This window comes from Corvus moneduloides, chromosome 10 (assembly GCF_009650955.1).
Source record: "Corvus moneduloides isolate bCorMon1 chromosome 10, bCorMon1.pri, whole genome shotgun sequence".
Lineage (NCBI taxonomy): Eukaryota > Metazoa > Chordata > Aves > Passeriformes > Corvidae > Corvus > Corvus moneduloides.
This window is the reverse complement of record NC_045485.1, coordinates 2,611,029-2,637,987: the sequence shown is the minus strand read 5'-3', so window position 1 is coordinate 2,637,987 and position 26,959 is coordinate 2,611,029. Positions and strand designations below refer to the sequence as shown.

Sequence of the window (26,959 nt, the reverse complement as noted above, 5' to 3'; positions counted from 1 at the left end):
GTGGGATATGTATCAAAGAACGGAAAAATGTTTGAAGAGTTTTGTTTTGTTTGGGCTTTTTATTTTTTAATGACACCACCTGAAAGCTGCTGTGTATTTTATCCTTAGAAAAAGTTTAGTCAAAGATATACACGTAATAGGGCCACAACAAACAAGGCAAAGACATGAACGGAGTGTTTAACACAGGTAGGTCACAATTCAGAACTCAATTCCCTGAACATTAAAACAATACAACAACAACAACAATAATAATAATAATAATAATAATAACAGAAGCAGTGGAGCAAACTAGGGATGAAAAAAGAGAAGAAAAATATGCAGGGTCTTCTCTGTAATACTATTTGCTGATGGTGTAGTTATTGTTAGCTGATACAGCCTGCAGTTCTGCCAGTAAAAAAAAAGAAAAATCACCAAAAATTCTGTAAGGAGTAGGTGATGTTCTGCTAGTAAATCGCTACTGAGTACATAGTGCTGAGATAGTTGTTCAGTATTTAGGAAGGAACTTTGAATTATTTATATTAGCTTTGAGATCCTCAGGATTCTCAAGAACACGCCTTGATGTCAATCAGATAACTGAGGAAAATGTGGAGAAAACTGTCTTTACAAAAACCACCCAAAGTGAGAGAAGCCCAGAACACCCTGTATCTCCAGGAAAGAGAGAGATGGGTAAAAACATAAGATACAAGGGAATGCAAGTATTTGCCTCAACACAGCAAGTTCTTTTAAACCAGGCAGTTTTCTTCAGCAGAAGAGGAGTAGCTTAAAACTCAAAACCTCATCCTTATAATTTACAATTTTAAACAAGGAAAAATACAACAGGTACCAAATAATGAAAAAGCAGTTAATAAATACAAGCTATGAAGCAGTTTTTATCAAAGTTGTTCCATGGAAGGACACTCCTATGAAAGGGAAAAACCAGAGCAGGATGAACTGCTGGGAGAGAAAAACACTGCCGGTGGCTTGTTCATTATTTGCCTAATTTTTGACCAGAGGAGTAACGAGAAGTTCTGCTCAATGTTAAATGAAAATGGCTCAAAAGACCATAACATTACAAATAAAAGCGTAAATCACCTCAAAATGTGTTAGAGAAAAAACTGTGACACTAATAATGCACAGCTGAGAGCTGCAGATATATCTACATGCTGGCTTTGCAGCTGTGTTTGGAGTTTGTAAGATCTCTGCACCAGAAAAGGGCCAAAAAACATGGGATGTGACAAAACCCCGTGAGTTTTAGTGGTGTTTGTTCTCACAAAGCTTGGGAGGACCCTCAGAACGGGGTCTGGAGCTGTTCACACTGCAACGTCACGGCAGAGAGCCCCAGATCCTTCTGAAATTCCCTTACTCTTCTTTTCCACCGCCCAGAGTAGAAAGCAGGCTGCTGTCCGTAGAGGCTCGGTTCGCACAGCTGGACTCCAGCCTGCAGACCCTGGCGCAGGAGTTTGACCTGCAGGCGGAGATGCTGGAGGAGGACCTGAGGCGGGACATGCCCTGGGCTCCTGCGGCCAGGTGAGCACGGCCAGGGAGCAAAGCCAGCGACCAAACCCCGGCTCCAAGCCCGGCCTGGGGCACTACCGGGGACGGGGCAGCCACGGCTTCTCAGGGCAGCCTGTGCCAGCGCCTCACCACCCTCACAGGGAAGGATTTGTTCCTCACATCCCACCTAACCCTGCCCTCTGACAGTGGGAAGCCGTTCCCGCTCGTCCTATCACAACAGGCGAGCCTCCCTTCCCCCTGAGGGCCCGCGGCCTCTGTCTCCCAGCAGCCTCGGCGGACCAGGTGGAAAAGGAGAAGGAGGAGATAGAAGAAGGGGAGGAGGAGGAGGAGGAAGGAGAAGAGGAGAAGGAGGAGAAAAAGGAGGAGGAGGCGGAGCCCTCAGCCGGGCGGCGGGAACGGCCCCTCAGTGAGGGGCGGAGCGGGGCCGCCATTGCGGGAGCTGCGGCCTTTCCTGGGCACCGGAGTGGTGGGTGCCGAGTCCTCGCTGGGACCCCCTCAGGGGCTGGGGGTGACGGGGGCCGGGGGGGCACGAGGGGTCCCTTTTCGCTGGGCGCCGACGTCCTGGGGGTTATTTTTTTGTCAATAAAAATAGCGGAAATAATAAAACCCGCCTTAACGTGTATTTGTCTCCATGGCGAGTTCTCTGTGAGGAATGGCAGCTTTTCTTTCAAGGGCCTCCTGTCTCTGAAGCTGCCTGTTTAAGAAGCTTGTAACTTAAAAATCAGTGGGTTTCTTCTTTTGTTATGTGTGTCTTTTGTTTTCTCTCCCACAGTATTGCTGGGTCAAGTGGAAAAACCGTGTGAGGAGACAGATGACCCCCACAGTTTCAAGTCATACAGGAAGGTGCTGGAGTCTTAATTCTTAATTTATCTTAAGAAAAAAAGGTATTTTAGCTTTATAGTCCTAGCTTAAGCGAGCGAATGAATGAGAAAGAAGCTGCTCTTCTCTGATGTATTTCACATTCAGAATGTGCTGGAAGCAAGCTTGTGCCAAAAGCAGCTCTCAAAGGATGTGGATATACTGAAAAAATGAGTGAATGGAAGGTTAAAGTAACTGGAGTAACGTATCCAGCATATCATAGATAGGGAGTGGTGGGAGGAGAGGGGAGTAACAGAAGTGGCTGGAAGAACTCTCACCTTCTTTTCCCCCCTCTCCTTACCACCTCCTTGCTATCCCCAAAGCACCTGTTACAGTAGGAAAACCTGGTAGTTTTTCCATGACTTCTGTAAAGATCTGCTTCTTCCTCAGGAATCTCTCAGGTCCTGAGCAAAAGCAACCACTTAAGCAGGCTTCTAAATCCACGAATGTTTTCTTAAAGTAGCTGTAAAACATTTTGTATTTTCCTTTTTTTTTTTACTTTGCATAAGGAACATAAATGTTTGTTTTTGCTTTCAGGCCCTGATGTTGTCCTAGTGCTGTTCTTCTAGCTCAAGTCAATATGTCGACGAAATCCAAGGCCCCGCTTTCCTTGTCCGACTGCCTCTGCCAGATTTGCATGGAGATCTTTGTGGAGCCTGTCACGCTGCCATGCAGCCATACCCTCTGTAATTCCTGCTTCCAGATGACAGTGGAAAAGGCCAGTCTTTGTTGCCCCTTTTGTAGGCGTCGAGTCTCTTCCTGGGCACGGTACAATACCCGCAGAAATACTCTTATCAACTGGGAGCTCTGGGAGAAGATTCAGAAGAATTACCCGGAGGCGTGCGAGCGGAGGATTAATGGGCAGGATTTGGATGAGGAGAGTAAGTGAAATGTCTCTTGTCCTGGGATGTCTCTGCTTTGCCATGGTAATTACTGTGGGTGGACTTCAGATGTTGGGAAACACGGAGCTGTGGGTAGGCAGCTGTGAGACAGAGCTCTCCTGCAAAAGGGGCAGGGAAGAGGTGGGCAATGCCTTTTTCATTTGTAGTACAGAGGATGGAAATTACATTGTCTGGTCATTTCAGTGAGTATTTGTTTATGCCTTTGGTGCAAGGTATTGGTGTGTGGCTGTCTAGCCTTGTTCATTGCTCATTTGCAGCTGTAGCATGTGCAAGCAGAGTGTTTGAGTCTGTGGGTGTGTTTCTTTATTGCTGTCAAGTAGATGAAGTGATTAAAAGATTCTTAGGTGTTAATTAGTTTGGTTGAAATTCCAGGGGTTCAGTCAAGGCAGGAATCTCTGAGCTGAAAATTGTGGTGTCAGAGAGAAGGAAGTGAAATCTGATTAACTTTTTGAAGAAGGATTTTGGGGTTTATTATGTTGCAAGCTCCCTTGGGGGAGGCTTTTGATAGGTTGGCTGTAGGGCAGTTTGTTTCACTTGCAGTGTGCTGAGGTCTTTTTAATAAAAAAGAGTGAAAGACACAAGTTATGGTCAATGTACCAACAGAGAATGAATGAGGGAATGGTTTGGGACCTTAAAGATCATCCCATTCCACCTCCATGGGCAGGGACACCTTCCACTGGACCAGGATGCTCCAAGCTCCATCCGGCCTGGCTTTGGATGCTTCCAGGGATGAGGCAGCCACAGCTTCTCTGGGCAGCTTGTTCCATTGTATTTGCTTTATATACAGTGCTTGGAAAACACCGCCTGTTCCTGCCACTGTAACACCGTGCTTTTCTGCTGTGTAAACTTTGTTCCTTGGTATTTTTTGCTTTATTCTTTCCTTTTTTTAATCACGGCGCTTGATTTAAGTCAAATCATTTCCAGGGTATGGAGTTAAAATCCTTTGTTGTTGTTGTTAAAATCCTTTGTGGTTGACTGTTATGACTTTGTGTTTGTTGACTTTGTTTTTTTCTTCTCCTTCCTCTTGCTTAGTCTGTGTCCCCAAGCCACAGCACCAGCTGAGCAAGCCTGGGGAGCTGAGGCAGGAATATGAAGCAGAGATTAGTAAGGTAAGTCTAAAAATACATTTAAAAAGCATAAATGCTTAGTATCCAGTTTTTTGAATTGTTCCCACAAACAGCTGTAATGTTATTTAATAATAAAGATACTTAAAAGGGCACTGCAGCTGCAAGAACCTACTGGTCACTCCTGAATCATGAATTAAATTGATGGGAGGGATTTCTTTGTATTTGACATGAGGTAACATTTCTCAAGTTTTCTTGATCTATAACCTCCTACCTCACCTTTCGGTCAATGTACGTGAAAGTAGCAAATGTAGAAATTTGGAACTGTTTGGGCTTTGGGTTTATATTTGCTGCCTTGATTTTCCTCCAAGCAAGAGGCTGCAATTAGATAACCTTCAGTAATGAACATACAGGATTTTCTTTCTTTGTTCACTCTGTTACCTGTGCTCATTTGAAAATCAGAAAAGATTTTAAAGAATTCCCAATTTTGCCTATTTAAGGATCCTTCTTCCAATTCAGACATAGTAGTATTAAGATTTAGAGTTGGCAAATATATGAGAATGCACCTTTCCCTGAGAGCCCCTTGCTGGTGGTGACAGGAGCACATGAAGCAGAGGACTGGGGGGAATTTCCAAAAAAAGCTTTATTCTTGAATTACTTTGCTGTCCTCGTGGAGTTGCTGGTAACTGATCTCTCAGCACATGTCTGCTGTAAGGAAGGCAGATTTAAAATTCTTGGCCTGCTGCTTTGGGTTTTGTGTGTTTCAAGACTTCTAGAAGGGAGATGTGCTGTCTTTGGGATATATAATGCTGAAAGCAGGTTGAGCAAATGCTGTGGAATAGCTGGCATTCAGCCTTAGAAAGAATTCTAATCCCAGTTTCTCTGTAGATCCATGTATTTGGAGATCTTAGTTTTTGTTACTTACAGTAACGGAGTTTAGCCTTGCAGCTGAGCAAGGTTAATGGTATAATCTTACAGAAACCAAAAGGTTTGTCACTGTGGTCAAACCCAAGGCTGTACACACAATATCCATGTGATTCTTACACCTTTGAGACTCGTGCAATGAAATACTGCTGTATTTTTGTGAACAGCGAATGGTTCACGTTTAAGGAGTGTCAGCTGAGAGGTTCTGGTGTAAAGTGTGGTCCTGCAGTAGTAACCAGGTGGATTTTTTAAAACATCTGGTTTAGGTGGAGGCAGAAAGGCGAGCACACGAACAGGAGGAGAACAAGGCGAGTGAGGAGTACATCCAGCGGCTGCTGGCAGAGGAGGAGGAGGAGCACAGGTTGGCAGAAGAGAGACGGAAGGAGATGGAAAAGCAGCTGAAGCAAGATGAAGAGCTGGCCTGGCAGCTCAGTAACAGTCTGGTGAGTTAGCATCGAGGGGGACAGCAGCAAATGTCAGTATAGTGCAAGCAACTTGGATTTCTAAGAGCAAATGTTAAAATTTGGAATAATGTAAATTTATTTTAGTTGTAGTTGGAAGCTGTCATCACCCCCCAAGTACTTTAAAGCCTTGATTGACCATTAATTTCTGAAAAACCAGTGGGAGGGTGAAGCCTGTGTAATACACACTTGAAATCCAGCATGTGTACTGCATGTTTTCATTGTGAAACATTTTAAAACATTGATTTTCTGCTGTATGCTTCCTTTTCCTCATAATTTTAAAAATGCTTCTTTGGAAGAAATGAGTATCTGTAACCTGTACTGGAAGAAAGGAACGTACAGGAAATATGTACCTTACCTTTTGGAGGTTTTTTTGTTTGATTAATTTGTTTTGGTTAGTTGAATTTTTGCTGCCTAGTGATGAAACCTGTGTACTTATTTGAGCAAAGCCTCCTGTCCCTCAGTGCTAGATCCAGGAAGGTGTATGGAACAGGGAACATGTGTTTTTCCATAACCATCCATGACAGTTCTAGAATTCTTTGGACAAAAGTAACTAATTCTGCAGCAAAACCAAAGTAGTTCCCTGAGGTTTCTGCAGTTTGTGTTGTGTTTTGTTTTATCTAATGCTGTTTTCACTTGTCATGGAAGAATGAGGATTCTGAGGGACACGTGCTCGGCAGCCCGTCACCAGCACACAGCCTCTCCCTTCAGACATCCCCACTGAACTCGGGCAAGGCAAAGAACAAACCAAGCAACTCTGGAGACATTCAGAAGTAAGGCATTCAGCCAAGTGTTTCTTCTTTAATTATTGGCCTGTTTCAGTGTCCCTCTGCTCCATTTGCTTCTTTGGAATGCTGTAGGCCATCTTCCCTAGATAACTGGGGACAAATGTGAAGTGTTGAAGGTTAAAATGTTTCCTCAAAAGAGGAGAAGGGAAACACTTGCCCTTGTTGTTGTTTTTTGTTTGTCAGAATGAACCTGAAGATCTTGAGTAATGCAAAGGACTGATAGTTCAGGGACAAAATGTTTAAAGGGGTGTCCTGTTTTTTCCTTTTAAGGTATCTGTCTCCAAAGAATTATGGTATGTTGGGATCAGCATCGTTCTCTAGTACCACAGGAGGAGGCAGGAGCAACTCTGTCTCTGCGGTAACTGGAATCATTCTGTTATAAATGTCAAAGTTAGTCATTATCGGGATATTTTCCCCTTGCCTGTAGGATTCCAGTGCTCTATTCCCCTTGCACATCAGCACTGGGCAGGTTATACTGCCCTTATTAAGCTTCCCAGTTCTGGAGCCTACTGGAAGAGGATGTACCCTGATTTACATCATTCTGTGGCTGTCTGTCTCATCATTCCTGTGATGCCTCTGAAGATGATGAGCAGGCCTGCACAGCTGGTCTGAGTCACTGATAAGAGGAAAATGCTGCAGTTGTGGTTTCAGTCCTTTAGCTGGCCTGCTGCAGTTATTTTAAGTATTTTCATTATTATTAAACAGTTAAGTATTTTTTAAAAAGAGAAGTATCTGAGTTGCTATCCCAGAGCACTCAGGGGCAATGCAGCCATGAGAAGTGAATTTGGTATTTATTCACACCCATGGGCTTTTGATAAATTTACTTCATTAGTGGTGTCTCCCTTTCCTTCAGGAGACCACCAGCAATGAAGGCAGCAGTTCTGCTGTGCTGCAGGATGAGCAAGAGGAAATGCCAACCCTGTCTCCACAGCTGACCAGTGTAAATAAAGATTCCGGTGCTAAGGATTCATTTTTGGAATCATGCATGAACTATTTCAGTGCCTCAGCTTCAGGTGAAACTGCCACTGTCAAGCAGGAAAAAACACCAGGACCAAGTAGTTTAGAAGATGGAGTTCCAGATGCACTTCATGGGACCATAGAAGGGGAAGGGGCTAGAACAGTTCTTTCTACATCCAAAGAAGATGATGGAATTGAGTCAGACAGTGGCAATTTAACACATGTCCAAAGGATAAACCTTGAAAAGTCTGATGAAACTTGTACCTCTGTTGAGTTAGGGATGAATTGTGTGATGTCTGACAGCCAGACTGCATTGCATGATCTGGGGAAAGAGGCTGGACACTCAGATGTAGACACACCAGAGAGGCCACAAAACTCTAAGGAGGTTCCCAAAAGGAAGTTACTGGAGGCCCCAGCTGATGTCACGATTGACTTGGGCATTCTTGATAAGAGGAGAAGAACCTTTTCAGAAAGTGTAGAAGACCAAGGAGAGCAGATGAGTGATTTTAACTTGCAAACACAAAGAGCCTTTGAGCAGCAGTTCTATGAAAGGCGCAGGCAGGAGGAGCAGGACAGGCTTCTGGCTCTGCAGCTACAGAAGGAACTCAACAAGGAGGAAAGGACACTTAACCGACAGAAGGGCTCTCCAGATGAGTATCTTCTTCGCACCAAGCCACCTCTGTCTGTGAAAGACTCTCCTGCCAGAAAAGGAAGTTCCAAGGTGGCAAAAGACTCAAAGGGATCAAAAACACAGGCTGAAACCAATCACCACAAGACTCGGAAAGGTTCCTGCAATGAAAACTGGCAATCCCCTGCCAGGGTCCGGGTGAAATCCCCCAGCGTCAAGGAAGGAAAGGTTTTGAATTGTGTGGTTAATACCAGTGACACAAATGATATTTGTTCACTGCCTAAGAACAAGCAAAAGACAATCCTGCAGATGTTTAAAAGCCCTGTCGCAGAGTAGATCAGCAGAGCCATGGACATGTGGTGGAGTGGGAATGGTAACTGGAGTGGGAATGTGGTGATGTTCTCCTGTGTTAGGCAAAGCTTCCCTAAGCAGTTCTGAGTTGTTGCTTTGGAGTGGAACCACTTTGGGCAGCGGTGCTCTGAGTTCTGAGAAGTTTTAGTAACATACACCCCCAGAATGTAATATTTTTTAATTGTGCTTTTCTTGAATATTATTTTCTAGCACTTGCAGCGCTTCTTGCAGGACTCGGAGCATTTCTTATTTTCTAGCTTGCATTTACATGGTTTGGAGTGTGAATACTGGTAGTGTTGAAAAACAAGGATAACTGATGGTCTGATCATAAAATGAGAATCTGAAGCCTTTAATGGAAAAGATGCACATTCTGTGGAGGAAACAAGTGAAAAATGAGTCTGTATTCCCAGCTGACTTTCAGCTGCAAGGTTGAAGCTTCCCTCAGCACAACCACTGTTCTGTAAATTGAAGCATGTTGCTGGAATTTAGGCTGTTTCTGGAATTGCATTGTTCGCACACCCATTAACACGAGTGTAACCAGCCAGCCACTCTTTGCCTCTCGTATGCTAACCCCTCCCTCGGACAAAGAGGAAAGAAACTGGTCATTCTCCACTGCCAAAGCCAAGGGTCTTTCATGGATGCCAAGGCTGTGGGCTCCCATTCACCTCCATTCAGAGAGATCCCTCCTGCAGATCCCATTTTCCCTGTTGTTAAGAACAAGAACAAGAGACTTTTGTTTTCTTATTGTTAATGTTCTGCAACTTTACTCTTGTACAACTGTGTTACTGTATTTAATGCTGTTTAATTTTCATACTCAAACTGGTTTGAGTGTGATTACAGCAATAGTCCAGAAGTCAGTTATGATGGAGAAAGTTAAAAGGAAAAAAGCAACTGACAACTGGAGTTGTCAGTAATGACATAACTGTAATTAGAGGTTCACATAACTGCCCTGCCTGGCTGTAACTGTTCCCCTCCCTTTTTAGAGGCACTACCAAATACTGTTCCTGTTGGGTTTAAAACTAAAATAACTCAAAAAATTTTATAATTTAGACGTGGAGGTGCTGAGGCCTGTAGGAGGTTGAGGCTGGTCCAGAGGCAGCCAGATCCTACTATGCAGAGGAAGTTTTCCTGCTAATGGTTTCATCTGTTGTTTTATGAAGCCATATTTTGGCTTTTCTTTGCTTCTTCAGAGCTACTTTTGCACTGTCTGTATTTGAAATAGAGCCAAGTGCCAGCTGCAGTGCTGAAGGGTGTGTGCTAGTCACCAAAGTCCGCAAATGTTTGAGTTTTGTTCATTTTTGGAACCGCATTGGTGAATTTAATTCTGTTCTGGGAAATTCCTAACAGACTTGTTTCTTCATCATCATCTTCTGATGGTTTAAGTTTTAAAAAACCAAATTTTATGGAAAGCATGACCAGCACACTGAGCCAAAAATATTAATTGTTGGGGTTTTCTTTTTCCCTGAAGCCTGCGTGTCTCTATCATTGTTGGGCTTCTCACAAATAAATGTTCTGTTCAGAGATGTTTTTTGAGACAGTTACAGCAGGTGATCAGTGGCAAATCCTTCGATTTTTCTCCTGCTGCCTCAGCCATTGTTCTGGAAGCCTTCCTTCAATATGGATCTGTTTTTCTTTAATCCTTACCACAGTTGGGATTATTTTCTGTCTTACCCATGACATCAAAAAAAATTAATTAAAGTTTTTTTTAAGGCAGAGCTAATGTCTGTTTCCATCCTGGTGACCTTCAGCCTCTCCAGTCAGGGTAAGCCTGTTTGTGAAAAACAAACTCATTTTTCAAAGCAGATGAGGAGAGTGTTTATTTGCTGCCAAAACTCTTTAAGTTTATGCCTGAGAGACAGCTTTGGTACCTGGGGACTCCCCATGAATTAATTCCAGATGTTAAAGGGGTAGGGGAAGCGTTAAGGGGGAAGAGGGTGAGGGAGAAGGGACCGTTTCCCTTTCTGGCAGCACTGTGCCTTGTGCAAGTGGCATGAAATCACATCCCAGTACATGGATTGCTGCATTTCACACCAGCCTCATTCCCTTTTCCTCCACAAGCTGTTCCATGGATTCTTCTTCCTTTCAGTGTGTGACTGTGTCCCTCTTTTATATAAGACTTGAGATATGCACTGAACTAACCCCAGTTAGGAGTTCAGTAAGGGGGGTGCTTGCACAGACTTACTCCCTTAACAGCAATGGCAAATCCTGCGGCTGAGATTCCACTGAAAATCACAACAAAAATTACAAAACCTGCCATTTCAAAGGTTGAGATAGCTCATGAGTGTTTTTTGGGGTGTGTGTATCTACACCGGAGGGTGTGTTAAAGGATTTGGGGGATATTTGTGTTTTTCTAGCTCACTGAATGTTGTCTGTGTCAGAAGGGCCTCTTACATAAGAATTGTTATTGTTTTTAAACAGAATGCAAAAAAAGCAGGACTAAAAATTGATTGTTAGATAAAACCCAAACTTAACTGCAAAGTGTACAAAACCTGTCACCTACAGCAGCAGCCCTATCCAAGGTGGAGTGCTGCAATCCCTCAGGTCCCCCAAATGATCCCATTCCTCACCATATCCATGGCACAGTAATCCTCGCCAGGTGTAATTTGGCCTATTTTAGATGTTCATTTTTAGAGGGTGGGATTTGGTCACTGCTGAGTGGATTTTGGTTGTTCCAACAGCTTGTTTCTGACCCTGTGGTCCGGGAGCTTTGAAGCGGGTGAAATCAGCTTTGTTGTACTACTGTTTGTGAAGCAGGAGCCTGTATTTGGGGTGTCTGGGCTGGTGTAACTGTTCACTGCTGCTCACCTGCCTTCAGCCCTGGTGATTCACTTGTCCTGTTTGTGAACAAGTTCAGCTCATCCAGCTGCCAGGGAAAACAAAGCAAGCGCCAAAACTCCAAATACTTTACAGGCTTGGTTGCTTGCCTGAGCACCAGAGCTGGTGTGGGGTTGGGAAGTAGGGAGGGAATAAGGGAACAGATGTACCTGTTTCCATAGCGGTGAGGTATTAAATTTTTAGAATTCTAGGGGAACCTGAGTTTTCTGTGGTACTCACAGAGTTGACAAGTGTTACTGGCAAGGTGTTCAGCAGCAAGGCAGTCACATTCCTGCTGTGCCGGGAAACAGGCAAGGAGTAAAACATTCCTTTTCTGCCATTTCTCCAGGTGGCCTGGGGATCAGAAACACCTGGCACGGTGGGTGGGGACAAAGCCAGGGGTTTCCTCTTCTGGCTTTGTGACAATGATGGCAGGGTGACAGCTGTTCCTTGACCACCTCAGGTCCTGCCCCACAGAATCCGAGGCTGGAAGGGACCACAGTGGTCACCTGGTGCCACCTCCCTGCTCCAGCAGGGCTGTCCCAGAGCACACAGCACAGATTGTGTCCATATGGCTCTGGGATATCTCCAGTGAGGGAGACTCCACAGCCTCTCTGGGATCTGTTCAGGGCCCGGGCACTGCCCAGGAAAGTTATTCCTCATGTCCAGGTGGAACTTCCTGAGATCAGTCCCTGCCCGCTGCTCTGGTGCCATTGCTGGGTCCCCGGGGCAGAGCCCGGGCCCTGCCCGGAGCCCTCCCTGCAGCCAGGGCCACCCAGGGCTGAGGGCCCCTCTCAGCTGGGGCTCCTCTCGAGGCTGAGCAGCCCCGGCTCCCTCAGCCTGTGCTGGGCGCGGAGATGCTCCAGGCCCTTCCTCATCTCCGCAGCCTCTGCGGGCCCCGCTCCAGCAGCTCCAGGTGTCTCCTCTCCTTAGGAGCCCAGAGCTGGACACAGCACTCCAGATGTGCCTCACAGGGCTGAACAGAGGGACGGGATCACTCCATGACCTGCTGGCAGTGCTCTTCCCAGTGCCCTCCAGGATCCCACTGGCCCTTCTGGCCCCCAGGACACTCTGCCGGCTCGGGGACAGCTGGTTGCCTATCAGGACCCCCAGGTCCTCCGCAGCGCTGCTCTCCAGCAGGTACCCCCGCCTGTGCTGGTGGTCAGAGCTATTCCTGCGTCTCTCCGGTCACACCACCTGGACCTGTTCCGCACTCGGCCCGCGGCCTGCCCGGCCCCTCGCAGTGCCGCGGGCCTCTGTGAGGGAGTAAATCCGCGTGGGAATCCCGGGCGCGTGTCCTGCGAGTGCCGGCCCGGCCGCTAAGGCCCGTGCTCGCTGCAGGCGGCGGGTCGGGAATACCGGGAGGATTCCCAGGGAAAGCCGCTGAGGCGGCGGGGGGGCGAGGGGGGGAAAGGAGGGCGTTGCCACGGCAACTCCCGCCTCCCGCGCGGCCGAGGGGGCGGGGCTCGTTACCACGGCAACCGAGACCCCGCCCCCTCGCGGCGGCGGGCGGGGGAAGGGGCGCGCGCGCGGGCGGGCCCCGCGCATGCGCGGCGCGCGCCGGCCGGCGGCGCGTGTGTTGTGGTGCGGCGGCGGCGGCGGCAAGATGGCGGCGCCCGGGGGCTCGGCGGGCGCCGCGGCGCTGAGGGCGCTGGTCCAGCAGTTCACCGCCATCACCGGTGGGTTCGGGGCGCGGGGCGCGCCGAGGCCGCCGAGCTTCCTCGGGAGGGTCCGGCCGGGCACCCACTGCCGGCGGGCCGGGGGCGGGAGGTGCGGGCCGAGGCGGAGCGGTTCCGGGCGCGCTACCCCTGTCCCCAGAGCGCCTCCCGCTGGGCGCCGGCGGTGCCGGGGCCTGTCCGCGGGCGCGCCCCGGGGCCGCCCAACGCGGCGGGGCTGCCCCGGGCCCGGCCCCGCTCCCTGCGCGGCGGAGAGCTCGCCTCCCTTCGAGCGGCGGTTCCTCTCGGTTGTCCCGGTGGCGCGGGTCCGTGTCCTGCTCCCTCCCTGCCTCTTCCCCTCCCTCCCGCCTGCGCTCCGCCCCGGGAGCCACTTCCCGCTCCTGCTGACGGCCGGCAGGGACCCGGGAGCTGAACCCCGAGCCCGCCTTTGGAAAAACAGAAATATCCTATAGCGCGGGCGACTTGCGGCGAATTGAGTTCGCAAACGCAGAGAGCAGGTCGCTTTTCCGTGGAAGTTCGCGTCAGGTGACAGCTCCTGCTTCAGGTTGTGTACTTGGAGCGCTTGACCCACTTTGTGTTTAATCTGCTTCACCGTAGTTACCCCCTGGCTGATGGATTTGTATGTCAGGTACTGCAGGAGTGTTTAATAAGATGTATTAACTGTACAGGCAAAGAGAAGTGAAACTGCTTTAATTCGGTTGTCCAGACTAGCCCTGTTTCAGGTTGTGTCCCTGTACTTGGAAACACTCAAATCCACAGCAGGATGTAAGCAGGGAAATTATTGATCTCTCAGCTATTCCTAAAGAATCTTTGTAGAGTAAACCCTTTGAACCAAAAGAACCCACAGCAAATATATTTTCAGTAATGTGTGCCTATGTGGGAGATATTTGCTAAAACCTGAACGAGATCAGGCAGAGCTGTGCTGGTTTCCTCTTCCTGACACCTTTTATGTTTAGACACGTTTTATGCTCAACATAAGAGAACCCTTCTGTGCTTTCAGAAATGGAAAAAAATAGCCTACTGGGCTTCACCCATCCACCATTAAGTGGAGTTTTGAAGTTTTGGTTTTCCGTGTAACAGAGGTGAAGGTTGTATCTGAAGGTTGTGTTGTCAGGGAGCTTGTCTGGCCGATGCTGGTATGGTGTGACAGGTGCTCACACCTCAGTGCTTTGTGTTAGTGGCTTTTTCTACTTGGAGTTGTAAGTGTATGCAATCACTCCTGTCTGTGGGGGAAAGGCTGAGGGAATACTCTCCGGCATGAGGGATGGGGAGAAATAGTCCTTGACGCTTTTCTTTGGTCCTGGTGGCAGAATTGTGTTTCTTTGGTGCTCTCATCCAGGAAAGTACTGCTAAGAGAGTGTAACTCCTGCATGTCTTCCTCAAGGAAATGATGGGATATCTGTGAAATTTGCTTTGAGACTTAACAAATATTTAGAATTTTCTGTTTTCCAGCACAAGGACTGAAAGCTTTGATATGCTAGCACTTTCCTCAGGAATGATGATGGACCAGTGAAGGCACTTTCTGTGTCAGTGTCTTTGTAAATAATAGCAGAGGGTTGAATTATCATTTTTCTTCCTGTTCTTGCAAATGAATGCCTTTGCATGACTCTACAGTGAGGTGTAGAGTGGTGTGTGTGTGTGTGTGTGTGTGTTCCAGGCTCACAGGTGTGGTTTCATTGCTACAGTTAACAATGAAAAGAGCTGAAAATGCCAAACAATAGTTTGAGCGAAGAACCTGAACTTCTCATTGTTTTTTGGGGTAGTTTTTATTTTGCACTTTCTTCAGCTCAGTTAAGGTCTTAAAATACAGCTGACTGTCATCCCAGCGTGCTTGTTGTGGCAGGTTGGGTGTTTTGGGAAACCAGTTCCCTCAGTCAGTTTGGCTTTCTCGGTGGTTTGATGTGCAGGTTATTTAGAACTGAGTGATCTCCACTGTTTCAAAGTGTATTCTTTGTTCAAACCAGAGCTTCTTGAGTCTTTCTCAGAAAATCTGGGAAACATCTGAGTATGTTTTGCCCAGACTGATGTTATCTGTGAGCCTGGTTTTGGGCAAAGTGTTTTCATCGTTTTGGTGACTTGCTGTGAACTTAGGAAGAATTACTACAGATCGCAAAGCTGCACCCAGACTGGTTCAGCTGCATTTTACCACTCTTCCTCTCTACCAGCCTTTCCAAAGGAAAATAAGCTCTTTGGCAGTCCACCACCTATGGAGAAGGTGCTGTAAAGAATTGGGTTGCAAGAGAGCTGCTTCCCCTGAGGGAGCTTTTGCTGATGGGATGGTTTTTGAGGAGAAGTTGGGAGGTAGAGGCTCATCCTCTGAGGAAGGACTTACAGGTGATGTTAGGAACTGTTGCTTCATCTTGAACAGCAACATCAAAACTGGGATTAGTTGTACTTTAGGTGTTCAAAGCCAGTCTGGACAGGGCCTGAAGCAACCTGGGGTAGTGGAAGGTGTCCCTTCCCCTGGCAGGGGGTGGAACTGGATAAGCTTTAAGCTCCCTTCCAAGCCAAACCATTCCATGATTATGTGATTTGAATAAATGTTAGTCATTATACAAAGAATTCTGTAGACAAGTACTACTTTCTCCCTCTTGGCTGCTTTTTTTTCCCTTCTTACATAAACTGAGCTTCTGCTGGTTCGTTTTTGCTTTTCAGCAGAATCAGTAAATCAGGGTGTCTTTTCTTCCATCTCTAAATGTCTGTTACAAGTGCATAAAAAACTTTAGCAGCTGATTCAATATTCTTCCTGTTAAAATGTTAAGTCAGGTTTTCTTTTTTCTTTGTGTATGCCTGCTTGTGTTTGGAAAGTGCATGGAATCGTGGAATGGTTTGGCTCGGAAGGGGCCTTAAAGCTCATCTTGTTCTACCTGCTGTGATGGGCAGGGACACCTTCCACTATCCCAAGTTGCTCCAAGTCTATCCTTGGACGCTTCAGGCATGGAGCAGCCACAGCTGCTCTGGGCACCCTGTGCCAGGGCCTCCCCACCCTCACAGGGAAGAACTTCTCCCCAAGATCCCATCTAACGCTGCCCTCTGGCAGTGGGAAGCCGTTCCCCCTTGTCCTGTCCCTCCATCCCTTGTCCCCAGTCCCTCTCCAGCTCTCTTGGAGCCCCTTTAGACCCTGGAAGGGGCTCTAAGGTCTCCCCAGAACCTTCTCTTCTCCAGGTGAACACCCCCAGCTCTCCCAGCCTGGCTCCAGACCAGAGGGGCTTCAGCCCTCACAGCACTTTCGTGGTGTCCTCTGGACTCATTCCAACAAGTCCAAGTACTAGGAAAGTGTCAGACCTCTAGAAGAAAATCCAGATCATGCTGAAACCCCTCAGATGGTTTCCACTAGGTTTTCAGTTGCTGGCAGGAAGAAGCCTGGCAGTCCTGACTGCAAGCATTCCCTTCCCCCAGAGCTCTGCATGTTTGTCTCCGTTCGCAGTTGTGCTTCGGGGATAAATGGCAGCTGATGAACTGTTCCTCCTAATTATTAATGCTTTGAGAGGGAAAGCTGTTGTGGGCGCTTCCAGTCAAAACGCTGTGATTTCCCTTTGGCATTCCAGGTGCCAGTGAAAGCGTGGGGAAGCATATGCTTGAAGCATGCAACAACAACCTGGAGATGGCTGTCACCATGTTCCTGGACGGAGGAGGGATAGCAGAGGAGCCCAGCACCAGCTCCGCCGCGGTGTCTGCTGTTCGCCCGCACCCCGAGTACGTACTCGGGAACACGGCTGTGCAAACCAGCCCGTCCTACCAATGTCACAAGTGGAAAGCACAACGAATCAGGCACTTGTCACTTTGCACTCACAGCAATACACACTGCTTTGATCTTGTTAAATTGATTGCTCCAGCATTGTTCTGGGTGTTCTGGCTTGTAGACCAGAAGTGAGTCTCTTGCGCGTACTTCAGAATTTTTCTGTAGATTTCAGCCTGCTGTTTTTTACAAACAAAGCCTGAGTCATTAAAGTGGGGATCCAGTAAAAAGAGAGTCGTATTTTTAAATTGCTTCAGCAATCTTGCTTTACACTAATTTGCCAGTTAGAGAGTTCTGTTTGTTTGGTCCTTATAAATGAAGCCACCTTACTCCCATTTCATAGATTCATGAATTTCAGGTTGGAAAAGACTTCTAAGATCATCAGGGCCAGCCATCAACCCAGCACCACCACCACGTTCACCACTAACCCATGTCTCCACGTGCCACATCCACATGTTTTTTGAACACCTCCAGGGATGGTGACTCCACCACTGCCCTGGGCAGCCTGTGCCAGTGCTTTACAACCCTTTCTGTGAAGGTATTTGCCATAATATCTAACATAAACCTCCCCTGGCACAACTTGAGGCCGTTTTGTCTCATCCTGTCTCTTGTTACTTGGGAGAAGAGTGTGACTTGTGAGGGTTTTATTATGGTGGTTTAGGCCAGGCCCTGTACACCAGTATGCAGAGGAATCAGCAACTTCAACACCTTCATCAGTCTCTCAAACATCAGATGCCTGTAAATGGAAGAGAATTTCCACTTAAGCGTGGCAGAGAGTCTTGGTGTTGCCTATTAATGTGACTGCTTGGGATAAAGGGAATATCTTGAGAGGTATAAATCACATTCATTAAATATGGTAAATTAAACATAAGCCAGGCTTTTGTCCTTAGGAAAATCTTCCACTCCAGGAAAAAGACAACTAACTTACAGAGGAAAATCCTTGCCTCTCATACTTCCTGAAGCACATGTATAAATTTAAACAATTCTTTTATTGCTAACCTTTATAGCTGATGCGAGGTGCCTTCCTGCTTGAACCTTTGACAGGTAACAAAGTTAAAATAGCTATATAGGTTAGTGTTCTTATTTCTAGGCAACTTCTGACACATCAGTTACTTCACATTTTTCTTGGAATACTTTCTTTTTTATACTCAACACCCTCCAGGTGCTGATCAGCTTAGTGTTCCTCCTGGGATGAGAGAACAGTAAATGTGCAAATGGAGAGTAACTAGCTGCACAGAGCAATCAAAGCTGTGGAGTTAAGGGCAAGGTTAGTGCATCCTGCTGATGTGCCAAGGTACTTTTTGAAACCTGCACGGTCAAGAGCCGCAAAGTGCACACTTCACACCTTGGAAGTCTGAGGGAAGAGGGAGTTCATAGACAGGCTGTAGCAATGGATGAACCCTTCTCCACACAGATCCGTGGGCCAGGTGACCACACCATTGTCACAGTGATGCTTGTGATTTCCTTTCTTCTCCTAATTGTGGTTTCAGATTATCTGTAAATCTCTGCAAGCATAACTGACTGTGCTGTTGACATGTGAGGGAGCCCAGCTAAGTAAGCTCCCTCACGTGTAAGCCAAGAACTGCATCAGAAAGGGGGAAAATGGCCATCTTGACCTTGTTTTCCTTCCTCTGGAAAAAAAAGAGGTGTGACTTTCAGGTGGAAGCAAAAAAGTTTTCTGACAGACAAAAGCTGGTAATAAGGAAGATAATATTTTTTTCTATGTAGCTAGCAAGGAAAGGAGGATGGCAAGTGGATTATTTGGCAGCTTTTGCTAAGTTTTTAGAAACTTTTCCAAGTTCTAACAAAGTTATTAAAGAAGAAAAAACATTTAAATAGTAGATGGACAAAGCCTGGGATTGAGTCACTCAGGGGTTTGCATAATCTTCTATCAAAGGTCATCCATGCCAGCTCTGAGTGCACAGGGTATCAGGTCCAGCAGCAGTGCCATGAGTGGGAACAGATGCTCCCTCGAGGTCCCACTTAATCCCAAACCTCTTCATTCTTTGCATTGGTACAGCAGCATCTTTAACTGGTTCAAGCTGCAGGAGCCTTGGAGCATAATGAGATGTGGTTTGTACAGTACTTGGAATATTATCGTCTCTCTGATATTTTCTTTGTTGTTTCCTCTCCTTTGATAGGGATGAAGTACGAGCTCCAATTCCTCAAAAGCAGGAAATCTTAGTAGAGCCTGAGCCCTTGTTTGGAGGTAGGCTTGTGTTCTTATTTTGTTTCTGGTTTTTTTTACCTTGAGATGAGCTAAGTGACAAAAAAAATCAAAACTTGCTGAATATGAGGAAGTAACACCAGTGGTATTGAAAACCTCACACAAGAGAGATGCTACATTCCCGAGAGTACTGATTTGCTAAATCTTGTTTCGTGATACTTTGTGAGCTGACAGCCAATTAACTTAATTAAGTATACATCTGCATTCTGGGGGCCCAGAACTGTAGGGTACTGCTGTGGAAATGTTCGAGGTGCTGAGATGGAAGATGCAGCCTTGGCTGATGAGTGAAAATGAAGAGGACAAATGCCTGCATCTCGAGGAAACGACAGATCAGAAAGAAGGGCTGAACCGTGTGGTTGCTCATAACCTTCTCCATTTCTCAAGCAGGAATTTAATTTGCTCTTTAAGCTGTGCCATGCAGCTCCTTTTCTTGTCTCTGTCCTTCTCATGTGGACCAGGCCATTTCTGGGTTGGCCTTTGCCATGTCAGATGGATTGAGAGCTTTGCCCTTTTCACCAAGGAAGGCCATGCGAGTGCTCATCACTGCAGTGGTCTCACACCCGTGGGAAATGCTCTTTTCTATCGTTTAGTTGCTGTATTAGAGAGGAGGAGGCCAGGCTTCAGGCTTAGCCCAGAATTGATTTTGTCTTGATTCTGTTTTCAGATCGGTGTTTAGCCAGGATGCACAAGCTGAGGGGTGGTTCAGAGGGCAGCACACAATGCCAGGCAATACAGGTGCACTCCACTTGCCTTTTTGCACTTAGCACAGACAGCAATATTAGCTTTTCTAGTTTTAGTCCTTGTTGCAATTTTTTTCCTGTCTGTTTTGGGAGCTGGAAAATTTCGACTCCTTTAATATGCTTCAGTCCCCAGACCCATCAGAATATGTTTATTCCTTAGAATATGAATCACTGAAATGGTCTAACTTAGCTTCCACTTCTGCATACTGATGTGAGATGCATAAAGTACCAAGTTTGAAATACACACCTAATTTGCATTTGGGCAAAAAGGGAATGACATACAAAGTGTCTGCTTTCGTTGAAGTGCTTTTGCAGTTCTGTGAGCTTCACTGATGTCACTTCATGTGATTCCCCTTGCTGCTGAAAGGCCACCTTGTCAGCAACAGTGATGCTGGACTTCGAAGGTCTCAGCCATCAGATGCAGTGACACAAAAACAAAGACATACTGTGTTTATCTAATCCTTGCACTTCCCATCCTACCTGGATTTTGGAAGTGAGGTGTTTAGCAGCAGAGGAGGGCAGTTCTGCAGCAGTAAATGTGCATCCAGAGGAAGATGCCCTGCCGATGCCTCTCTGAAAATGGAGGAGCTCTCTGCACTTTTTCCTGTGGCCCAACAGAGTTTTTGACAGAGATCTGTTGACTCCTGTGGGTTACCAGGATTAAGATCTACTGACCCTAGTGCTTGGCCTTCTTATACCTACCTGGTTACACACTGATCTCGGTCACACTGTCACTGACCACCACTGAGGTGACCTGGATCAGTGATACCCTCCTGGCACTGTCTGATCCACCAATGCCACTTGTGTTTCTGGCACAGAGCAGCCTGACAAAGCAGCTGAACCTGTAGAGATAATTGGTCTCAGCTCTAGTCTTAGTGCAGGGGAGGTGGCAGTTTCTAAGGGTCATACTGAAGTGATTGTATAAGCTCATGCTTTTTCCAGTTGAAGAGGTGACCGTGTATATTTGTGCCCTGCTGGATGCATGGATCCCATCATGCAGTATAAATGATCCTCCTGGACTGCTGAGAGCCTCTTCACCTGGGCTGCCAGGCTGGAGCTGAGCCTGGCAGGGACACGCTGCTTTTGCTGAAGTGGTCCTTCAGTTGCTATTCCAACTGAGTTTGAGTTGTTCTGAGGTTGGCTTTAGAGGGTTGTGCTTGTGCCTGAGCACTCAGGGTGAAGGAGATCTTACTCCTTGGAGCTGAGAGGTGTTATTCCCCAGCACATTCCTTGTTCAGGCTTGCTTGCTTTTTCCATGATAGTCTGTATCATCACATTTCCACTGGGTATACTATGCATTTATCTTTAATTTGTTTATTATTTAGTATGTCTTGTAGCAATTGGGCTTTGCAAGTTCTGTCTTTCAGTTGATAGTAAAGGAGATAAGTAGCTGGAATAATCTTGGCAGGCAGTTGTGTTTTCCTTCCAAGTGCAGTGGTTGTGCTGTACCTTAGGATTTCAGTGGGATTTGGGGGTACTATTTCTGATACCTGCCTGGGCTGCAGTCTCTGTCCAGCTGCACATAATCAGTTCTGAAGGTTTCCTTGCAAACAGTGACGCAGGGTCTAATGGAAGAGTGTGGCTGTTGAGTCCAGCCAAGAAGTTTGGACAGGATCAGGATAAGAGTTTAGAAAAGAATAGAAATGCATTGCGGAAAAAACAAATGTGGTTTTTTTTAATTAAAAACAATATTTTCTCATGGGGTTTAATCTTTTAAAGGTTTTCATCCACTTGAAGGCCTTAGGTAAAATCTTGACTGGAATTGTGACAAGGTGATGCTGTGACAGCACTGCCACTGCATGCTGAAGGGCCTTGGTGAGCCCATCAGACGGGGTTTTAAGCCTTTCTGTATTGTTGATACTGTTTTGTTTCTGGTCTAAGGTTTGCTGGAGGGAGGACATGTTAGGAAATGGAATTTACAAACCACCTACTGCCTATTTCCATCCATCTCCAGCCCTTCCTAATGACCTCTACTCCCACATCATCCCTGCTTCGGGTTCCTATTCTGTTTTCCTGCCCATGTGATGGAAAGCACTAATATGTATTTATTTTGATAATATGCTTTTGAAATAATTCTTGAATTTTTTTTTAAGCTCCTAAAAGACGCAGACCTGCTCGCTCAATATTCGATGGCTTTCGGGATTTTCAGACAGAAACCAGTAAGTGTCTACAGATCAGTAAGCCTGATACTCTATTTTCTACCTTTTAGTGCAAATAAGATGGAGAAATCATTCCTGTTGTAGGCTAGGACAGCGTTCAGTTGTTGAAACATTTTTAAATTGCCTATTGTATAGCAAGGTACATTATTAGAAATATAGAATCATGATTATCACAGTATATTCTGTCTGCTTTGGCATGCTAAATACTGTCATGCTAATTCTCAAAAAACCTCTTTTTCTGCTCTGCAGGGAACAAAAAAGGGGGAAGAATCTTAACACCCAAGTAGAAATTAAATTTATCCACTGAATATTTCTTGGCTAGGCAGTTGTCTCGGTTTTGAAAGACAGGTGTCTGCTAAGGAAGGCAGAGGCCCCCCTTGAAGTGGCAGATATAACCCCTTTTCCCTCCAAGTTATTATATTTTGAAATCAAGGGCCTTTAGGCGAAGATGTGGGAAATAGGAATAACAGTTCTTTACTCTATATATATATGTGTGTATAACCAGTCAAACAAAACAACAACAACTATGGCAGTAACAGCAATCACAAACCCAGTGCCAGCCTTCTCGGCTGTCGGGCCCTTTCCCCTCGGGTGCAGTTCCGCTCGCAGCCGGCAGGGGCGCTGGCGGCTCCCGGTGAGCAGGGCAGGTGCGATGGTTCCCCCGCGGCTGCAGGGGGCGCTCCGGAGCGAGCTCGGGGAGCACGCGGCTCTGGTGCCCTGGGATCCCGGGAAGGGATGGAACAAAGGCTTCACAAACCGCTGGGCAGTTGATCCCGGGCTCTCAGGAACAGCAGGCTGAAACAGCAGGGACGGACGCAAATCCCGGGTGGCAGGCGAGATGTATCCAGATGAGAAAACCCCACGGAAGCCCAGGCAGGCAGGGCGAGCAGGGCTACAGCGTAGCGAAAGCTCGAAGCAGCAGCGGGGCAGGGCAGCCACAGCCCGGTCTCCAGCAGGGCAGGGAAAGCGGCTTTTGGGGTCCCGGCGTTGTTTCCAGCAGGAAGAAAGAACGGCCAAAAAGAAAGCAGCAGCAGCTCCTTTCTCTGCAGCTTCTCTCTCCGGACGCTCAGAGCGAACTGACCCCACACCCAGGTGTAGACAAAGGAGTAGCCAGGTCCGCCCCACTCCCCTTTTGTCTTTCTGAAGTACAGCTATTTGTCCCCTAGCAACATGCATATGGGAGAAAATTCCTTTAACAGGGAAAAAAAAAAAAGACTAAACTAAAACCCCAACAGCAGTGGACGTTCTGGCACCTGAATTCCATTTGAGTAGCCCTGAGGCTTCTTGGCCACACACGAGGCTCTCGTGGCTTTAATTGCTGTTTGCCTGTGGCTGCTCATACACAGAATCTCCACATGCCAAAGCACTGGCTGTTATTTCATCCATGAAGTGTCACAGCATGGGATTCTGTGACAGCACAGCTCCAGGTGTTTCACAGCTGAGTTATGGCTGTTGTGCTGATGTTGCTGGAGTGTTCCAGAGGTGTAACCACAGAATCAGTAAGGTTGAAAAGGTCCTCTGAGACTGAGTCCAACCATTCCCCAGCACTGCTGAGGCCACCACTGCCCCACATCCCCAGGTGCCACATCCACACATCTGTTAAATCCCTGCAGGGATGGCGACTCCACTGCTGCCCTGGGCAGCTGTGCCAGGGCTGGACAACTCTTTCCATGAAGAAATTTTCCCTAATATCCAATCTCAGCTGCCCCTGGTGCAACCTGAGGCCATTTCCTCATCCTGTCACTGGTTACTGGGATCCATGGACCATGTTCCCACACAGTTAGGGGTTGGCTGCCAAACTGAAAATGTGTGTTGGTAGTTACTTTGCCCTGACAGGTTTGGTTAGGGTTTTCCAATAATGGTGAACACACCAAGTATTGAAATCACTGGCAGCTGTGTAAATGAAAATGCACCATGTACAGAATCAATACCCTTAAATTTTTTCTCACCATCTTCCAACCTGGTCTAGAAGAAGGTGTTCCAGCCCATGGCAGGAGGGGGCTGAAGTGGGTGATCTTTAGGGTGTCTTCCAAACCATACCAGCCTGTGATTCCACTCTTAAGACATTTAGAGATGCCCAACATGTGAGAGATACAGTGTGAGGGTTTATGGTGAGACTTTATCATGCTTGTTGGCAGAACTTTACAGGTGGACATCACTGTCTGGAAAAGCAGCCCTGGCCATGAAATTCCAGATTATCTCCTGGCTCCTAGGGCTGCTCCACAGGGATGCTTTATTCCCTGTGTGTCTGCTCAGGCGTGGTTTTTATGCTTTGGACCATTGACAGCTCCTTCCACACTGGAAAATTTTTAGCCATGGGATAGTTATTGTTCATTTCAGCTGACCTGGTTCTGTAAAATACATCACATATCTGCTGTGGCTTACCTTTATTGTCCCTGGTCATGTCTGTGCAGGAAATGTATTCTGTATTATTTCAGATGGAATTGATATGCTTTAAAAGAAACATCCAAAGAGATTTCTCCATGTAAACTAAATCCGTTCGTTTCTTTCTTTCCCGTGGGATTGCCCCACAGTCAACTAATGGAAACACTGCAATAGAAATACTCCTTTTAAAAGTTATATTGCTACAGTCTAGCTCAGTTTCCCATTTAAAAGCATCACTGGGGACAAGTCACAGCTTTTTTTGGCTCATTTGTTTTCAAATACTGGTATGTGACCCCTCAGATTTATTAAGACGTTGTTTAAAAGTGAAAGCACATGAGAAAGCTGAGGCAAAGGGGTTCTGCCCTTACACACCAGCTAATCTTGTTCTGTGGGGTCTAACCCTGTGACTCCATAAGAGAGATCCTAGGATTTGTGCTCATATTCCTCCCACTAACTGTTCTAGCCCTGTTCTCCCCACACCTCCTAGGAGCTCGAGGGAATTTCACCCCAGAAGTTCTTTGTTTGAGCATTTAGCCAGTAATAAATCCCCCTTGTGAGTATGTTCAGTCTAATTCTGCTCCCTTTCCTCTTGGGGCTGTGCAGTCCGGCAGGAGCAGGAGCTCCGGAACGGAGGGGCAGTGGACAAGAAGCTGACCACGCTGGCAGACCTCTTCAGACCTCCCATTGACCTGATGCACAAAGGCAGCTTTGAAACGGTGAGGGCTCACATTTGGGTGCAGATCCTTTATAGGGTGGCTTGGGAGGGTGTCAGGATGGATCCATGGCCGGACAGTCAGAAGGTTGCAAAAGATTGGGCAGTGATAAATATTTGATGGACTGCATATGGGAATGTTGGTGACACATTGAAGGACTTCACTGATGATGGTGTCACCTGGAATGGGCCCACAAGGATCATCGAGTCCAACTCCTGACCATGCAGACCACGTTGTTCTATGTTTCAGTATCAGTGTGGCAAATCACACGTGGTGGGAGACGTCAGTGAGCAAGGGAGGCTGGTCAGGATGGGAAGATTGCGTCCCTTGAGCTGTCTCCATAGAGGATACAGAGAAAGCTGGAGTAAGATTGCTTTGGATAAGTGAGGGAGGACTTTGCAAGGGGCAGTGTGGTTTGCAGCACAGCCCTGCTGAGAAGCTCAGGTGGAGTTAACACAGCTGAATGGCTTCTGATACCTGAGTGAGTAAAAGTATTTGAATGCAGCTTTGCCATCAAGCCACAACTTCATCCTCAGTGGAGGTGTTGCTCTTGTATAAAATCACAGTGGTTGTCTTCTACTTCTGGTGGTGCTAGGGAAAGTATCCCAGAGATACAGGACACTGTCAGCTTTAAACAATCTCAGGTGTCACCTTCCCTGGCTGTGTAGGCATGTGTGGATCTATTCCTGAATTGTTATGATGGGGGTCAATGACTTAACTAATGATTACAGAACATGCAGATTGGTATATATTTTTAACTTTTGAGTCCATAATTTCCAGATATTCTTCAGAAACTCCAGTTACTACTGAGCTTTCTCCTGGTCATTTTTGAATAGATAAGATTGATGATGGTGATGATCATTATTGTTAGCTGCATGAGAATGCAAACTAATGATTAAATGGTGCAATACAGATGCTGGAGAACCGACTGCACAAGCTGAACAAAAATATTATTTACCTTGTTTTCATATGTGCCTTGACTGCTGTGCACAAGTACTAGAGCACTGCTGGAGAGTTTTGGTGAAACACTGTGTGCCTTTATGGAGTCTCCAGCTCTCATCCCATTACCCTCATCTCTTTTTTTATGCTTCCCAAGTCACCAGGGATCAGTTTCCTTGTCACTGATTGCTGTGTTCTGAGGGTGCCCTCCACAATCTCCTTAATAGAATTCCAGGTGTGAAAGGATGCTGGCAGAGAAGAGCTGTGTCCACCTTGGGAAGGAGCTTGGTGCAGTGGGAGTAGAGGGGCAGCCTGAAGCGGTTGATGCTCAGGTATCCCTGCCTTGTGATTTGTGGTGTAGAGTTTACTTTAAAACACGTGTGTCAGGTTTTCAGCTGATGCTACTGCTGGGCCTGGGGTCCAGAGCTGTTGATGAGACCAGCAAATGTGTGGTTAAAGGCACCAGTAAGGGGAATTCACGTGGCAACAACCAGCACTGCTCCAGGAACAGTCAGCAAGTGCCCTCTGAGCTCTGCTGTGGAATTTGAGATGGGTGCTTGTCTTTCTTTGGGTCTTGCTGGAAACGTATGGAGACTTGAGCAATGTTGATTGTGGCATCTGTCACAGTCAAAAGTAGTGTCAGAGAGTGACATAACTGACTGATGGATTTGTTTGTCCTAAAGTCTCTGCATTCTTATTCAGTCTGGAAAAAGAATTTTTAAAAAGGGGTGGGCTGGGGGTGGGGAAGGGGTTTGTATATACTCACCTTGCCCTGTTCTGTGCAGTACCTGCACTCTGAAGACCTGTATGCTTCCAGGTGTTGGCACTCACCTTGCTGTGTTCTTGTACAGTTCCTTGTCCCATGGGATACCCTTCATTTCACACTCATGCTCCTCAACTTCACTGCAGTACAACTCTTCACCTTCTCACTGTGTTGACCATTTCCCCTTGCATTTTACCTTTTCTGACTGCACACTGCTCTACTGCTCTGCTGCTTCAGCCTGGGACGATGTCAGGCCTCAGTGACCACAGTCTCTCAAAATTCATCTCTGGCGAGCTGCTGTTGGCTTCTCCGTTCTCTGTATGCTGAGATAAATGTATATAAACCATATGATAAATCAGAGATGCTCATCACATTGC

The 26,959-nt window shown here is 46.7% G+C and overlaps 2 protein-coding genes across 4 annotated transcripts in view; both read left to right on the top strand.

Annotated features, from left to right (window-relative positions):
• The first annotated feature begins 1,849 nt into the window (after nucleotides 1-1,849).
• On the top strand, nucleotides 1,850-10,142 carry RNF168 (ring finger protein 168). 2 transcript variants are annotated; one of them, XM_032119163.1, is made up of 8 exons: nucleotides 1,850-1,960; nucleotides 2,267-2,337; nucleotides 2,890-3,233; nucleotides 4,287-4,363; nucleotides 5,509-5,685; nucleotides 6,352-6,476; nucleotides 6,762-6,849; nucleotides 7,345-10,142. In XM_032119163.1, the coding sequence occupies exons 3-8, from the start codon at nucleotides 2,933-2,935 to the stop codon at nucleotides 8,410-8,412; spliced, it is 1,836 nt and encodes a 611-aa protein (XP_031975054.1). In that variant the 5' UTR covers nucleotides 1,850-1,960; nucleotides 2,267-2,337; nucleotides 2,890-2,932; the 3' UTR covers nucleotides 8,413-10,142. The 2 variants fall into 2 exon arrangements, with proteins under 2 accessions (XP_031975054.1, XP_031975055.1); XM_032119164.1 differs by having other exon boundaries at nucleotides 2,267-2,378.
• Nucleotides 10,143-12,833: 2,691 nt separating this feature from the next.
• The window catches only part of UBXN7 (UBX domain protein 7), a 28,401-nt gene continuing 14,275 nt past the window's right edge, over nucleotides 12,834-26,959 (top strand). Inside the window, exons 1-5 of one of the 2 annotated variants that reach the window (XM_032119559.1) lie at nucleotides 12,834-12,920; nucleotides 16,466-16,613; nucleotides 18,798-18,865; nucleotides 21,717-21,782; nucleotides 24,771-24,883. In XM_032119559.1, the coding sequence (XP_031975450.1) occupies nucleotides 12,848-12,920; nucleotides 16,466-16,613; nucleotides 18,798-18,865; nucleotides 21,717-21,782; nucleotides 24,771-24,883 (468 nt within the window). In that variant the 5' untranslated portion in view covers nucleotides 12,834-12,847. Of the gene's footprint in view, nucleotides 12,921-13,297; nucleotides 13,443-16,465; nucleotides 16,614-18,797; nucleotides 18,866-21,716; nucleotides 21,783-24,770; nucleotides 24,884-26,959 lie in introns of those variants that run through there. The other variant, XM_032119560.1, reaches the window with a different exon arrangement.

Coding starts and splice junctions, on each gene's coding strand:
- RNF168 (XM_032119163.1), top strand. CDS start 2,933: ATGTCGACGAAATCCAAGGCCCCGCTTTCCTTGTCCGACTGCCTCTGC. Junction 4,364..5,508: donor ATGAAGCAGAGATTAGTAAG/GTAAGTCTAAAA, acceptor CATCTGGTTTAG/GTGGAGGCAGAAAGGCGAGC. Junction 6,477..6,761: donor AACTCTGGAGACATTCAGAA/GTAAGGCATTCA, acceptor TTTCCTTTTAAG/GTATCTGTCTCCAAAGAATT.